Here is a 14,886-nt window from a genome sequence, read left to right on the forward strand (position 1 = left end):
GCGCGCTCGGGGCGCAGCATTACGTCATAGTTCCGCGACGGCCCCTAGCCGGGCGTCAGCGGACCTGCTCCCAGGTCGCCCCGCCTCCATTCCTTAGTCCCTGTCCCAGCTGAAGATCGCCTCCTCCACGCCCCCAGCTGACCCCGGACCAGAACGCAGACTGGCTCCCCAGCCTCCACTCTGACTCGGTTGCACTCACCCCATCCTGCCCCCGCGGCCGGAATTGAAGCTCTCGAAGTCCAAGGACTTTGCGAGCTAGACGGCGCCGGGACTCCAAGACCGCACGGGTGGCGGGCAGATAAGGGGCGCGAGCTCCCACTACTTAGGACTCAGGGTCCCTGGGCCTCGCGCTCACCCCCGACAAGGCCAGGCCAGAGGCCAGAGCTCCTGATAGCCCAGCAGCCTGCGTGGACCCGCCGTGAGGGGCTACCGCGCCAGAACCCCACCCGGTCACCCTGTTTCAGAGTCCCGGTAGGTGTCTGGCCCTGGACAGTCCTACGCAGCCCCTGGGGTCATAGTCGCTCGATGGCTCCTAGCCAGGGGGCAATGACCAACTCGTTCGCCCCCCAAAAAGGACCAACAGCCTTACCCTGCAGCCTGCACTATTGTCCCGCTCTGAAACTTCTCTTTGCTCAAAGGATCCCAACCTTAGCTCCCTCTCCTACCGCTATCCCGATCACCCTTCCACAATACACAGTTTGCAGCCTTCCCTAGAGCAAGTCTTTGCTTCCACAGATTTCCCCCTTTTGCTTGTGAATCATGGCAGCTCCCATGAAGGGCCAAGTGTGCGTGGTGACTGGTGCTTCCAGGGGTATTGGCCGTGGCATCGCCTTGCAACTCTGCCAAGCAGGTGCCACAGTTTACATCACCGGCCGCCATATGGACACCCTGCGGGCCACTGCTGAGGAGGTGGGTGCTTCCTCTGGAACCACAGGGGCAGAAAACACCTGAGGTAGCCCTTCCCACTGACCACCCCTTCCACTAATCCCTTACCTGAAGCCATAATATTTCTTTCTTTTTTTTTAAGATTTTATTTATTTATTTGAGAGAGAGAATGAGAGAGAAAGAGCACATGAGAGGGGGAGGGTCAGAGGGAGAAGCAGACTCCCTACTGAGCAGGGAGCCTGATGCGGGACTCAATCCCGGGACTCCAGGATCGTGACCTGAGCCAAAGGCAACTTTGGCTGGTCCAACTGAGCCACCCAGGCGCCCAGCCATAATATTTCTCAACACAATGCAAATATTTACTCAAACTAGAATAAAGTCCATAAATAACTTCAGATCAGGTCAAAGTTTGCCACTGAGTTTTATGAAAAAACTTTCTGTTTGAGACCTTCAGGGGTTTTGGAATTGCAACTGAAGGGTTGTGGACCTGTGCTTCCCTCTATTTTAGGCAAGACTTTACCGAGCTGTACACTTACGGTTGACTTTTCTACTGGATTTCAGTTAAATATTTGGTTTGCCAAAAATTGTGTGAAGCACGGAGGTTAACCAAGACCAGTAAGATGTCACTTCTGCTTTTAAGAGATAGCGTCCAGCAGGAAATCAGAGGCAGACACAGAATGCTCTAGGAGCATGGGTGAGCAGTTAGGAAGCAAGGAGGTAAGAGGGTAGGACCCAGAGCATGGATCTGGAGAATAGGAGGATTGGTCTTGAATAAGGTATTTTTCTTCCTGTGAAGTTAGAGGATGGGGACACATTTATGGTGGGTGAGATAGAACAGAAAGTAGAAATAGTTCATAGCTGAGGGTTTTGGTTTGTCAGTTACCAGGCGGGAGCGTTGGTGAGGTGACAGTCAGAGGGCTGGGACTGAGTAGGGGTTACACGTGAGTGGTGAAGAGGGGAACTCAGAGCGTGAGAGATGGGAATGACCAAGGACGAGGAAAAAGAGAGATACTCCTTTCTCAGGAGCAGCCCTCCTGCCTTATTTGTCCCTTGCCTTCCACTAGCAGAGTACAATGCCTTGCCCATGGTAGGCCTCAGTAAATGTAGATTTTATTTTATTTTTATTTATTTATTTTTTTAAAGATTTTATTTATTTATTTGACAGAGAGAGACAGCGAGAGAGGGAACACAAGCGGGGGGAGTGGGAGAGGGAGAAACAGACTTCCCACTGAGCAGAGAGCCCGATGTGGGGCTCCATCCCAGGACTCTGGGATCGTGACCCGAGCGGAAGGCAGATGCCTAACGACTGAGCCACTCAGGCACCCGGTAAATGTAGATTTTAAACCTGAAATCCCAGTCCTTTGGGTCTGTAGGGAAAGGACCTAGCATTCCTGAAGATCCTCAAACAGACATCAGAGGGCGGTATTGCTCACCATCTTCCCTTAGCTGCTGGCTTTGATTCCTACTCTTGCCCTCTCAGCCCCCCAAGCTGGGAGTTGAAGAGAGTTGCCTCCTGTCTCACACTCACGTGCAACTATAAACTCATATCCCCTCTGTCCCTCATCAGGCACAATCTCGAGGAGGCCAGTGTGTGCCTGTGGTGTGTGATTCAAGCCAGGAGAGTGAAGTGCAAAGCTTGTTTGAGCAAGTGGATCGGGAACAGCAGGGGCGTCTGGATGTGCTGGTCAACAACGCCTATGCCGGAGTCCTGGTACCCTTTAAACTTGATTCCAGTTCCACATTCCTAACCTCCCCCTCTGGCCCTGGAGCCCTCATCCCCACTCACTGTCCCTTTCATTATCCAGCCCCTCATACCTTCCTGCCTTCAGATCATCCAACTCACCACAGTCCCTGTGCTTTCCAGGCAATTATGAAGAACATTAACAAGGCATTCTGGGAAATCCCTGCCTCCATTTGGGATGATATCAACAATGTTGGACTCAGGTGAGTGTTCCCTTTGCACACCACAAGGGCTGAGTGGGCCTGGACCTTTCCCCATGTGCCCTCTCCTTGTCCCTCTGACCTCCCCATCTCTTTCTTCTTCTTCTTGTCCCATTTGTCTTACACCTCTGGAGAATTTCCATCCAGGGGGATCTGTACCTGGGAACATTGAGTTTTACCTTGTTTCTGTCAGTAATTTTCGTCTGAACCTGCTCTTGTCCTCTCTCCTGCCTCTTACTCTGCACATCCAAATGCATGGCCCAGAAGGGAGCCTCCTTTCCTCAGTAAGGCACACCGCCTATAGTTGACATTGACAAAGATGGTTAGAGGAAGGAATTCTTCTGTTTTAGATCAAGAGAAGGTCAATGAGAGTGAGCACCTGCCATTTGAGCCTCCATATCCTCACTCCAGATCCGCAGGCCAGGACACCCCCATGTCAGAGTTACACATACATCTGGCGTGGGAGTGAGATGAAGCACAGCATGTAGAGTTCACCAAGCATGATACACCAGTTGTGTCTCCTTTTTTTTTATTGTTGGAACGATGGTGCCCTCTCGGAAACTGCACTCTGTGGGTGTGATCAGCCACCTGTGGGAGTAACTAAGAGGTTATCTGAAAATCTGTGACTAAAGCAATTGAGAACACCCACAGCTTCTAGTGGCAATCCCAAGGAAGCAGGATTAGAATGCAGTTGTGATTTCCAAGGTAGAAGAAAGATGATGACGACAGGGCAGGATGGTCAGCTAAGAGGCAAGAAAAGAAAGCCCAAAGACTGGTAATTGGCAATGCCCACATGCTTAGTCTTCCAAAGGGAACGGCCCTCCACACTCTCATCTCTTTCGAGTCAGGGTTATGAGCCTATAAGGCAGAGAGGTACAGACCTCGGCCCCTGAGCCCTGATGAATTTTCCAAAATAAAGGCCACTTGGTGAGCCTCTTGAAAGCCCAGCCTCCCCCACACACGCATTCAGGTATACATTTACTGTGCCTTTCCTCTGCATTACCTTAGATTGGGCTTTCCCTTTGAAACTATAATTCTTTCTCCTTGTTTCCACTTGGAGGGTCCTGTTTCCCATGCAAATGAAATGTTTTTCTGGTTACCGAGTATGTGTGCACTGGGTTTTCCCTACATAGGAAGGTGGAAAACTGAGTTTTTCCTTTACACTCACCCACTGATAGTTCGTTTTACTGGTGTTCCTCTCAGAAAGTGGCCTCTAGGCCTGGATTCCCCAGGTCTGCGGCCGCCCCTATGTGGCCTTCTCTCTTCGGTCCCAGCCACTGGAGGGCAGAGGAAGCTGCCAGGGCTACAGCAGCCAGGCCAGCGGCGAACATCGTTTATTCCTTCTCCTTCCTTGCCCACCCTCTAGAGGCCACTACTTGTGCTCGGTGTATGGAGCGCGGCTCATGGTTCCAGCTGGTCGGGGGCTCATCGTGGTCATCTCCTCCCTTGGGGGGCTGCAGTATTTCTTCAATGTCCCCTATGGCGTGGGCAAAGCTGCGGTGAGGACCCAAGAGCACAGGGGTAACAGAGGCATCGGACAGTGACGGTACCTAGAGCTCAGGAGATAGAGATCAGTGCTCAGAGTAGTAAGGCCGAGCGGCCCACTCGTCCCCCTCTGCCCCTCCATAGACAGCTCCTCTGCCTGGGTTCTCCTTGGCTGGCCAGACTAGGCAGTGCACTGGGGCGGTAGACAGCTGAGACAGGGTTCCCGGGAAGGGTTAGGGGGCTGGGTGTACCCAGCAGAAGCAGGGAAGGTAGGGGAGGAAGGCAATGTGGCCAGGTGCCCTGGCTCTCACCCTGCCTTCTGTCCTTCTACAGTGCGACAGGCTGGCTGTGGACTGTGCCCAGGAGCTGCGGCGCCACGGGGTCAGCTACGTGTCTCTGTGGCCAGGGTTGGTGCAGACAGAACTAATAAAGGAGATCATGGTGAAAAACGACAATACTGACGATCCCCTGTTGAAGCAGGTGGGCAAGGGGAGGGTGAGGGAGGCGGAGGACGCAGAGAACTCAGCCTCTCCATCCTCAATGACAAGACAGTAACAACAACGGAGAGCCAATCCCCCGGTGCCTACTGCGGCGGGCGTGGGGCTGAGCACTGGACACACGTTATGCCCTTTTAAGCTGTAAGGGAGATATTATCTCCATTGTACAGATGGCAAAACCAAAACCTGGAAACATTAGGAACTTGTTCAAGGTCATGTATGCCATAAGTGGAAAGGCTTCGTGCCCCGAAGCCCATGTTCTTGACCCCTGCACTGAACTAGCCTGGGAGGTCCAGACATAGTTGACATTCCAAGATGTTTCCACTTAGGAGAGGCAGTGGGTCCTGGTGCCAGAGTACAGGGCTCACCTGAATGTAGGGAAGAGTGGCTCCAGCACCTTCTGAGTCCCGCAGGTGCACTGATGAGGGCCTGTCTCTCCTGGAATAGGAACTGAAAGTGGGGAAGAAATGTGGGCAGTTCTCTTGGAGATTAGCCCTTCACTTCTCTGCCCTTGTGTTTCAGTTGAGATCTAATTTCTCCTCTGCGGAGACCACAGAAATGAGTGGCAAATGTGTCGTGGCTCTGGCAACAGGTAAAGAGGTTGGGGGCAGGTGGTAACAAGAAAGGGCCTGGAGATGGGGCGCCCAGGTGGCTCATTTAGTTAAGCATCTGCCTTCGGCTCAGGTCATGATCCCAGGGTCCTGGGATCGAGCCCCGCATCGGGCTTCCTGCTCAGTGGGGAGTCTGCTTCTCCCTCTCCTTCTGTGTGCTCTCTCTTTCTCTCTCTCAAATAAATAAATCTTAAATAAAAAAAAAAAAGAAGAAAGAGAGAGAGAGAGCGGGCGGGCAGGCCTGGAGAATCTGCAGGGTGGTGGCATCCAGTCCTGAGTCCTGGCTCAGGAGATGGTTGAGGAAAATACCCTTCTTTTCTCTGGCTTCTGGAGACCCAAAGCGGCCTAGGGGCTGGCTTACAGGAAGTGCAGCTGGGAGCCAGAGGTCTGAGAACCTTCCTAGGAACACAGATAATTCTGGGCACCTAAGCCTGTCAGTGGTTCCCTGTGCCACTGGGCCCAAACCTTGTCACACCGCGTCACTTCTATGCCTCTCAGCTGCGTTTGTGCCCACAGATCCCAATGTCCTGAGCCTGAGTGGGAGGGTGCTGCCATCTTGTGACCTTGCTCGGCGCTACAACCTTCAGGATGTGGACGGTGAGAGCTCTGGCGGCACAGCCAAGCTGGACCTCCCTTCCTCCGTTGCCTGCTCACTCCTCCTCCCACACTCTCTCCCCATTCCGTCTTCCCTCACATCCCACTCAGGCTCTTCAGCCAAGGTGGAGGTGTCTAAGGAGTGGGAAATGAAGACTTAACCCTCCTCTTCCTGTGGTCTGCAGGCCGCCCCGTCCAAGACTACTTGGCTTTGAGCTCGGTCCTCTCGCATGGTTCTAGCCTGGGCTGGCTGGCCTCCTACTTGCCTGGCTTCCTCCGTATGCCCAAGTGGATTTTGACCCTCTACGCTAGCAAGTTCTAACCCTCCTGACGTCATGCCTCTGCCCTCCCTCGGGCTACGTAGTAAGGCCTGTCTCACTGAAACAAGGCAGCTTCTCCTGCCTACCTCATACCCTTGAGAGGAAGAGAAGGCCTCCACTGTGCGTCCTGGGTGAGCCCTGTGGGCCCTTACGGATCCTCCTTTATGCCTTAATTTTACCTGCCCCTACATTTCACTTTTTGCCTTAGTATTGAAAAACACTCTGGGGGCTAATAAAAGTCTCATTTCTCTTTCAGCGAGTTTTGACTGTTGATTGTGTGCTCAGCAAAGCATTAAGTGCTTGAGAGAAAGACTCCAAGATATGCAAAATGTTTAGGTCCCCAAGGAGTTCCCTTGCCAGGACAAAGCCCCTTTCCTCCAGACGTGTTCCTGCTCTTCCCTGTAGGGCTGCCCATCTCAGGCCACGAGGCCTGTTTCCACGCCTCACTAGGGGCAGGGTCCCTCCACGACCAGAAGCAGGCCCACCCCTGTCTTGCGGTACTTTCCCACCCCCGCAGTCCACCACCTCCTCAGGGATGCCTGCTGCCTTCTAGCTGGGCCTGATCTCAGGGCGGCAAGGGCAGATTCCTCGGTGTTTATGATTTCGTGGCATTTGGGAGGAAAGTACTGTCCTAATCCAGGTGAGAGACAGAGGAATAGCTGCAGGCTCCTTCCTCGCTGGACGGTACCACCTGAATTGCTTCCTGAGGAATTGACTGCCCGAGCCCTTTCGGGCTGCCTGGCCTACTCTGGGGGCTGTCCCAGCCTGAGGCAAGGCAGCCCGGGCTGTGAGCCCAGGGCCCCTCTGAGGGAGCCTCCCCAGCAGCAGCCTAGATGGCCATCAACGTAACGGGACGGCTGCTGTCAGTCAGAGGTGCAAAGACCATTTCTAATCTTTGCAAAAGGCAGAGTGAGAGCTGAGGCCATAGCACGTGCAGGAACTGTGAGCTCCCTGTGGCTTGCGGGGACAGCACCGCTTACCGTTCCAGTGCCGTGTGCGAGGGTGGCTGGTGAGCGCCGACTCTATGCTTCTCTTCCAGCTCCCCAGTCCGTGGTGACTGCACGTTTGCTGCTTGAAGTTAGCTTCAGCGAGAGTATACACGCCACAGAAACCAAGAAAGGCTACTAATCAGGGCTTCTATTTACTTATTTATTTATTTAGAGAGAGCTGACTTAGCACGTGACTGGAACTATGTCCTAAATCCCACCATTTGGCCAAGCACCCCATGGTCACAGTGATCAGATGTCCTCAGCACCCTCTGACCCCCTTCCACTCGCCACCCGCAGTTCCTATTATCTCCTAAGGTTGGCGAGAGGCAGAGGCATTGCCTATATGCTACGGTACCAATAAGGGCCTCTAGACCTGCAGCCTTCCACTCCACAGCCATCATTAGAAGAAATCCTGGCGTGATGGTGTTGCCTCCTAAAGGCCTCAAGGGACTTGGGAAGAATATGAGTTTCAGAGTCAGGCAAATCTACGTACAAATTTTGGCTCCACCACTTTGGGGGTGAAATGAAGTAACACGTATAAATCCCCAGGCAGTATGTAGCCGTCAAAGTTGTCAGTTCCTTCTCGACAAGTGTTTAAGAACACGGTCTGCACCAGGCACCATTCTTGGCTTGGAGAACGCAGAACACAAGACAAAGCAGGCCCTGGCCCACCAAGGATTTTCACTTTAGTCCTAGAAGACCTTAGAAGCCATCGAGACTTTCTACTGACTGGAGGAAGTGAGTGAACCGAGGCCCCCAGGGTCCACAGCACGTGGAATGAGACCTCAGTCCTGGTATCCCAAGGAACCAGAGGGGCAGTGTTCTTTCCGGCACACCACCCAGCTTCCCTCCAACAAGCGTCAGTCACTCTTCAAAGCAAGCAATAGAGGGCGCCTGGGTGCCTCAGTCGGTTAAGCGTCTGCCTTGGGCTCAGGTCATGGTCCCAGGGTCCTGGGTTCGAGCCCCGCATCAGGCTCCCTGCTCCGTGGGAAGCCTGCTTCTCCCTCTCCCACTCCCCCTGCTTGTGTTCCCTCTCTTGCTGTGTCTCTCTCTGTCAAAGAAATAAATAAAATCTTAAAAAAAAAAAAACAACAAGCAATAGAGTAACAGAGCTCTGAGGGAATGAAACGTGGACAGTGAGTTTTGATTGGAGGTGAAGAGATTCAAGATCTAAGAAACCCAATAGCAGAGTCACAGGACACTGGGGGGCGGGGATCAATGTTCATTCCAAAAAATGTTTATTTATGCCTACACTCTTCCCAGCACCCTATCAGGCCCAGGGAAGACTAGTTAAGTTTGCAAGATGGGTGCCATGGCCAAGTTCACAAAGAGTACCCTGAGAATACAGGAGGAAGCAACTAGCTCCATTAGAGAACTGAACGAAGGGATACTGGCCAGAGACTTAAAAAATGGGGAGAGAGAAGGAGTGGGGAGGTTTAATTATTCCTAATTAAGAAAATAAGGGGAACGTACTGAGGCACAAAAGGGGTCCCTTTCCCTCCTAGATTCCCTTGTTATCGAGTTAAGCACAAGCAGCTTTCCGGTTCCTCTGCTCTCCTGGCACACAAGTCCAGGCAGGCCCTGGACCCCTTGACCTTGCTCCAAGCAAGTTGACCCACTTCTAAGCTCCCCGAGGCACCGCAGTACAGAGGGCCTCAGTATTCACCCGGAGAAGGTCCAGCCCATGCCTGTCCTTCGCCCCAGCTCAGGGCGGGCTCTGTCTCGGCAGCTCAACATGAGCTCAACGTGGGCCAGCTCGGCCTGGTCAAACGGGAAGCCCCGGGGCTCTGTGAACGGTCCCTGGGCAGGGGCACCCATGGTTGCGTGTGGGGTGGGGTGGCTGGCCAAGGCGTGTGTCAGGGAGGGGTCAGGACAGACCGAGATGAACAAGGGCTAGACCGAGGGGTGTAGATTCCAGCTTTCAGGACAAGTCACTGAGAAGAAGTTCCCATCAGTTCCTGAAGGCCCTTTTGGGTGCTGTGAGTCAAAGAGGGGGGTGGGAATTCAGGCAGGGGAAAGAAAAGCCCACATGAGGGCCCCACAGGAGCCCAAGCCCAGTGGGCAAATCAAGATGTGGTGGTTGGGCCCAGGCCTGCCCCTTTTCCTTCCTCATTCTGGTTCCACCCACCCATAATCCTCAGTGGCCTTTACTCTCTCTGAGTTCTTTTCTGAGGCCCCTCCAGCTCTTGGACTCCCCACCCCTGGGCAGAGCCCCTGCAGCCTGCCCCCCGTCCCATCTGGTCCCTGGTCCTCGCCCCCTTGTTGGTCCACCCTCCACACAACCCCTCTCTCCGGACCCTTCTGCCTATGCCCTCGCAGGCTCCCCGCCCTCCCGCTGCTCCTCTTGGCCCCCCGGCCTCCCCTTGCCTGCTCTTTCCCTGGCCCCAGTGCTGAACGTTCTCCCTGCCCTTCCACCTCCTGGTCGGCTGGCGGTCAGTGGCAGCCACCTCCGTGCCCAGCCCCGGGCAGCGAAAGGGGGAGGGGTGCAGGCAGGCCTCGTGAAACCAAGGTCTGGCTCTCGAAGTGCTTTCAGTTATCATCATCAGACAATTAGACAACCATGGGGAGACACAGGGTGGGGACTCAAACAAGCAGGAGGGGTCAGTGCAGCCAGGCTGCCTCCCAGGCCGCACACAACTGTCGTTCCTTTCAGGTTTCACTTTCCTGGGCATGTCACAACATTCTCATGCCTGCCTTTCTCGGCAAAACCTCATCTCTATCTCATTTCCTGCCTCCAGGCACCCAGGGGCACCTTTACTCATCTCGGTCTGTCCTGACCCCTCCCTGACACACGCCTTGGCCAGCCACCCCACGCAACCATGGGTGCCCCTGCCCAGGGACCATTCACAGAGCCCCGGGGCTTCCCGTTTGACCAGGCCGAGCTGGCCCACGTTGAGCTCATGTTGAGCTGCCGAGACAGAGCCCGCCCTGAGCTGGGGCGAAGGACAGGCATGGGCTGGACCTTCTCCGGGTGAATACTGAGGCCCTCTGTACTGCGGTGCCTCGGGGAGCTTAGAAGTGGGTCAACTTGCTTGGAGCAAGGTCAAGGGGTCCAGAGCCTGCCTGGACTTGTGTGCCAGGAGAGCAGAGGAACCGGAAAGCTGCTTGTGCTTAACTCGATAACGAGGGAATCTAGGAGGGAAAGGGACCCATTTCTAGGCCCTTGGAAATGGAGGAGCCTGTGAGAAATGCTGGGAAAGAGGCAGAGGGAGGACGTAGGGTCAGCTTGGTGCAATCTCTGTTAGCAGGTACAGACACATGTGCACCTGTCCTCCAGTGAGCAGGTCTTAGCTTCCCACTTCTTAGAGAGGTGGTTCCAGAAGAAACAAGCAAAGCTAGAACTCCACAGACAACGCCTGGCCTCCCCAGAGGGGCTCATGCAGGAGGGAGCAAAGGTGACTCAGCTTTGGACTTTCACTGTCACTTGAACACAGCTGAGCCAGCCAGAGACTTGTGTTATGGTAGAGGCTGAGGGAATTAGCATCTACTGAGCATCTACATCCGCTGAGGTCTTACTTAATCTTTTCACATCTGCCACATGAGGTAAGTACTCTCTTACAGCTTTGGAAACTGAGGCTCAGAAAAGTTGAGATACTTGTCCAGGTTGCAAGTGTTTATAGCAAAAGAGTCTAGCTTCGGGGCCCCTGGGTGCCTCAGTCGTTAAGCGTCTGCCTTCGGCTCAAGTCATGATCCCAGGGTCCTGGGATCGAGCCCCACATCGGGCTCCCTGCTCTGCAGGAAGCCTGCTTCTCCCTCTCCCACCCCCGCCCCCGCTTGTGTTCCCTCTCTCACTGTGTCTCCCTCTGTCAAATAAATAAATAAATAAATAAAAATCTTAAAAAAAAAAAGAGTCTAGCTTCAACGTATGACTCCAGAACACGGGCTCTTTCCCAGGCATCCTCCTGTCTCTGCTGTTTGGTTTTTGGGGGGTTTTGTTTGGTTTTCTTTTCTTTTCTTTTCTTTTCTTTTTAATATTTTATTTATTTATTTGACAGAGAGAGACACAGCGAGAGATGGAACACAAGAAGGAGCAATGGGAGAGGGAGAAGCAGGCTTCCCACTAAGCAGGGAGGCTGATCCGAGGCTTGATCCCGGGACCCCGGGATCATGACCTGAGCCGAAGGCAGACGCCCAACAACTGAGCCACCCAGGCGCCCCTTGTTTGGTTTCCGTTTGGTTTGGAGGATCTTTTCTTCTTAGCAGAGAGCGTTGGCAATTGGTCAGGATTGTGAAAGTGTTCCCAAGTTCACTCAACCCAAGGATGCCCTGGCCAAGTTCAGAGTTGCTCTTCTTTCAACTTGACCACACTCCCTTCCGTGCCTTTGATCCAGCTGTTCTGTTCCCTGGAGTGCCACCCCCTCCCAACTCCAGCCCCATTTCTACCAGCCAGAACTGTTCTCACAAGGTCCATCTCTACCTCCTAGAAACTTCTGCCTTCTCCCATTGCTCCCGCCCCTTTCTAGGGAACCTCTGACACTCACTTGGCTCTTGACTAGTATCCGAGCTATGGATGTCCTCACCCCATCCCCTAGATAAGGTTGACAATCCCCCCAGGTCAGGGGTTGGGTCTTGGACAGCCCCCCTACACACACACACACACACACACACACATTCACAGAAACTTTGAACCCTGGGGACAGAACAGAACAGTACCTGGAGTGTCCATACCACCCAGAGCATGGCTAAGCTCCCAAGCCCAATGGGAGCTCCTGGAGAGGGTTCCACTTCCCTACCTGGAGTCAGATGGGCTGGGCCAGCCTATGCACCGGACCCAGACTGCCGCTCTCTAGTTTTCCTCAGTCCTTGGCCTCAGTCCCACTCACCACACACATCTCAGCCTCCACAACCCCTGCTCAGGGGCCTGGGCCTGGGAGAGGACTGCCCAGTAAGGCTGCCAGTTATGCCCCTGCCCCCGCACCTGCCCCGTGGACCTCTGCCTGGGGCAGGCCCTGGGGAGGCTGACCACCCCAAGGCAAGTTCCCTGAACCTCAATGCCAGGCCCTCCCTGCCCCAGCCCTCCTCTCCAAGCTCGAACCTCAGTCATGAATGGGGGCACAGCGGGCCGGCACACAGTGCTGCTCCTGTCGGCACTTCCGGGTGTACTCCTGCCTTACTTGGAACTCTGAGTTTCCACGGCACTTCCTGTCCATTTCCTCCCCTAGCGCTCAGGTCTGCCCATGAGGCCTGGAGTGCAGCCACCCCTGACCACCCCTCCCTACCTTGCCCCAAGCCCCCCACCCTGGGATCTGAGAGTCTTGGCTCCCCTCCTAATCCCTGCCCCAGCCCAGTGGGGTGCAGTGTGCGTGCTCTGACCGTAAGGGCTCACCATTCACTCATTCACTCACCCATTCTTTCCCAGGACTCCTACCACCACTGCCAACTCCATGTCAATCCTTTCTTTAATTTTCCTTGGGGCACTTATAACTGGCTAAAATCACCTTTTGTATGTATTTGTTTCTACAGAGGGTGTCTCCCTGACTCAAGTATAAGCTCAGTGACAGCAGGGGCCTTGGCAGTCTCGGTCACTGTCGCAGGGTGAGCTGTTCTGGGGCTCAGTGATTGTTGCTTGATGATTGGCTGGATTATATAAATGTTTGTTGAGCAACCACTGTGGCACCTGGCTACGTGAGGGGACGAGATGGTCAAAGGGGCTTCCTTGGGTCGTTCACAGTGAGCGTGGAAATGGGGGTGCTGTACCCCACAGAATGAGCTAAAATGCAAGCCCCACGGGCCCCCCTGTTGGAGTGGCACGGAGGTGTGCTGCTGGCCTCAAATCAGGGCTCCCGCCCCACACCAACAGCCCCAGTTCTGAGCTCACTTCCCTGGGACATCTCCCCCACGCCCGACAGGGCATCTCCCCCGACCCATAGGACACACCTAGCACTACACCCCTCTCTGTAAGGGCATGACTGCAACCTTACACTTGCTTATACAGTTACTCGACTGCCTCTCTACACTATTTCCATCATCTAGAAAGTTTTACTGGACAGCCCTCCTCTGGGCCAGAAGCTCCATGAGGGCAGGGGCTGTATCTGTGTTTTCCTCCCCACCGTGGCCCCCCTGCCTGTCACTGTGTCCAGCACAGAGGACGCTTAGTTGCTTATCTGTTGAATGAAGGAAGAGGACAAGGAAGGGGTAAGGGCTAGGTCTACCCCTAAGGAAGCAGTTCCTCCTTTCAGAGCCAGTTGTTCATCCCCCACGTTTATCTATCAACCAGAGCATCTACCCCTTCCTGCTCCAGACACCCACAGTCTCACCTTGTTCCAAGGCTTCTGTTTCTCAGGAGGGCGCAGAACCTCAGGGCTGCTGCCTCCTGGCACTACTCACATTTTATATGCTCTGAACCCAAAGCGCCCCCTGGAGTTGTTCAGGGGTGGTTGCTACTCAGGCCCTGCCAGGCAGTGAGCTTCTTGGCCACATTCCCACCTCCACCAGTGCTCTTGATGTGTGGGCAGGCTGGGTCCGAGGACCTAGAGGGGGTGCCACAGGACCAGCCAAGAGGGTCCTTGGCTTCGCATAGGATAGAATTCAAACTCGAGCCAGGAGGAGGTGAGAGCAGAGTTTACTGAATAGCATAAGTGATAGAGTCTAGCAGACAGAGTGTCTGGGACACTCAGAAAAGGAGTGAGTCTCTCCATCGCTGGGGGTTAGGGGTTTGTATTGGAAAGGGGTCCAGGGCACATGTTCTTCCAGGCATCCAGGGTAAAGTCTGATCAAAGGCAAGTGTTGGGTGTTAGTCCACAAATCACTGAAGGTAGGGGGTATTGACACCAGTGCTGACCGAGGTTTGTTTGAAGCGAATGTCCTGGAACATGCTCAGGATCTGGTTCTCCTTAGATGTTATCAGGTATATGGGGGCCTGGGATGAAACTCAGAGAATGATTCACTTTCTTGCCTCCCTCTTGGAGTAGGAGCAAAGGAGTCCTTCTTGGGTGTACTTGGGTGCAAGGGGAAATACCGAGCATGAGTAAATGGGGCCTAGCAGAGAAAGAGCAGCAATGGAGCCTGTCTAAAATGGAGTCTGTTCAGCTTCCCTATCCCACTCTGAGCAATTGTAAGGCAATGCTGTCATCATCACCCCCCCATACCCCTGCCATGTGTGGTGCCTGGCTCTCTGTAACAGAAGCTCCGCTTCTGGCTCAGGGAGTTTTTCCAGCTTTTCAGCCCCATTTCCTGGATCCTTTCCCTGCATCTCTTCCCGCAGAAATGCCATGAATCAGCACTAACTGAGCCCTGGGTGAAGTACGATGCTTTATTGCAGGGACCTTCCCTTTGGAGTCCTTCTGCCTTTTGGGCCTGTCCTCCCCATATCATCAGTGAAACTGTTCCTTCCTTTTCCCCAGCCAGGAAGTGTGCTATGGGCATAGGGTGGCACCGTGGGCCATCGAGGAATTTTTCCAGACTGGCAGAAGAAACTGGGAAGCAGGGAGAAGAGAAAAAAATCCAAGCACTCAGACCAGGCACCCAAGGAACTCCAGGACTCTGGGGGATTGGGCGGTATAGAGGATCTTCTTGGGCTTTGAGTCATTCTGGTCCCCTGGTCCAACCCAAGTATCAGAACCTT

General features: G+C 54.0%; 1 protein-coding gene across 2 annotated transcripts; it reads left to right on the plus strand.

Annotated features, from left to right (window-relative positions):
* The first annotated feature begins 76 nt into the window (after positions 1-76).
* DHRS1 (dehydrogenase/reductase 1) lies at positions 77-6,588 on the plus strand. Of its 2 annotated transcripts, none has more exons than XM_027572778.2 (9): positions 77-471; positions 767-909; positions 2,453-2,596; positions 2,750-2,829; positions 4,193-4,325; positions 4,645-4,791; positions 5,331-5,400; positions 5,936-6,016; positions 6,199-6,588. In XM_027572778.2, the coding sequence occupies exons 2-9, from the start codon at positions 772-774 to the stop codon at positions 6,333-6,335; spliced, it is 930 nt and encodes a 309-aa protein (XP_027428579.1). In that variant the 5' UTR covers positions 77-471; positions 767-771; the 3' UTR covers positions 6,336-6,588. The 2 variants fall into 2 exon arrangements, with proteins under 2 accessions (XP_027428579.1, XP_027428577.1); XM_027572776.2 differs by having other exon boundaries at positions 78-471; positions 736-909.
* Positions 6,589-14,886: the final 8,298 nt, after the last annotated feature.

Source organism: Zalophus californianus, chromosome 6 (assembly GCF_009762305.2).
Source record: "Zalophus californianus isolate mZalCal1 chromosome 6, mZalCal1.pri.v2, whole genome shotgun sequence".
Lineage (NCBI taxonomy): Eukaryota > Metazoa > Chordata > Mammalia > Carnivora > Otariidae > Zalophus > Zalophus californianus.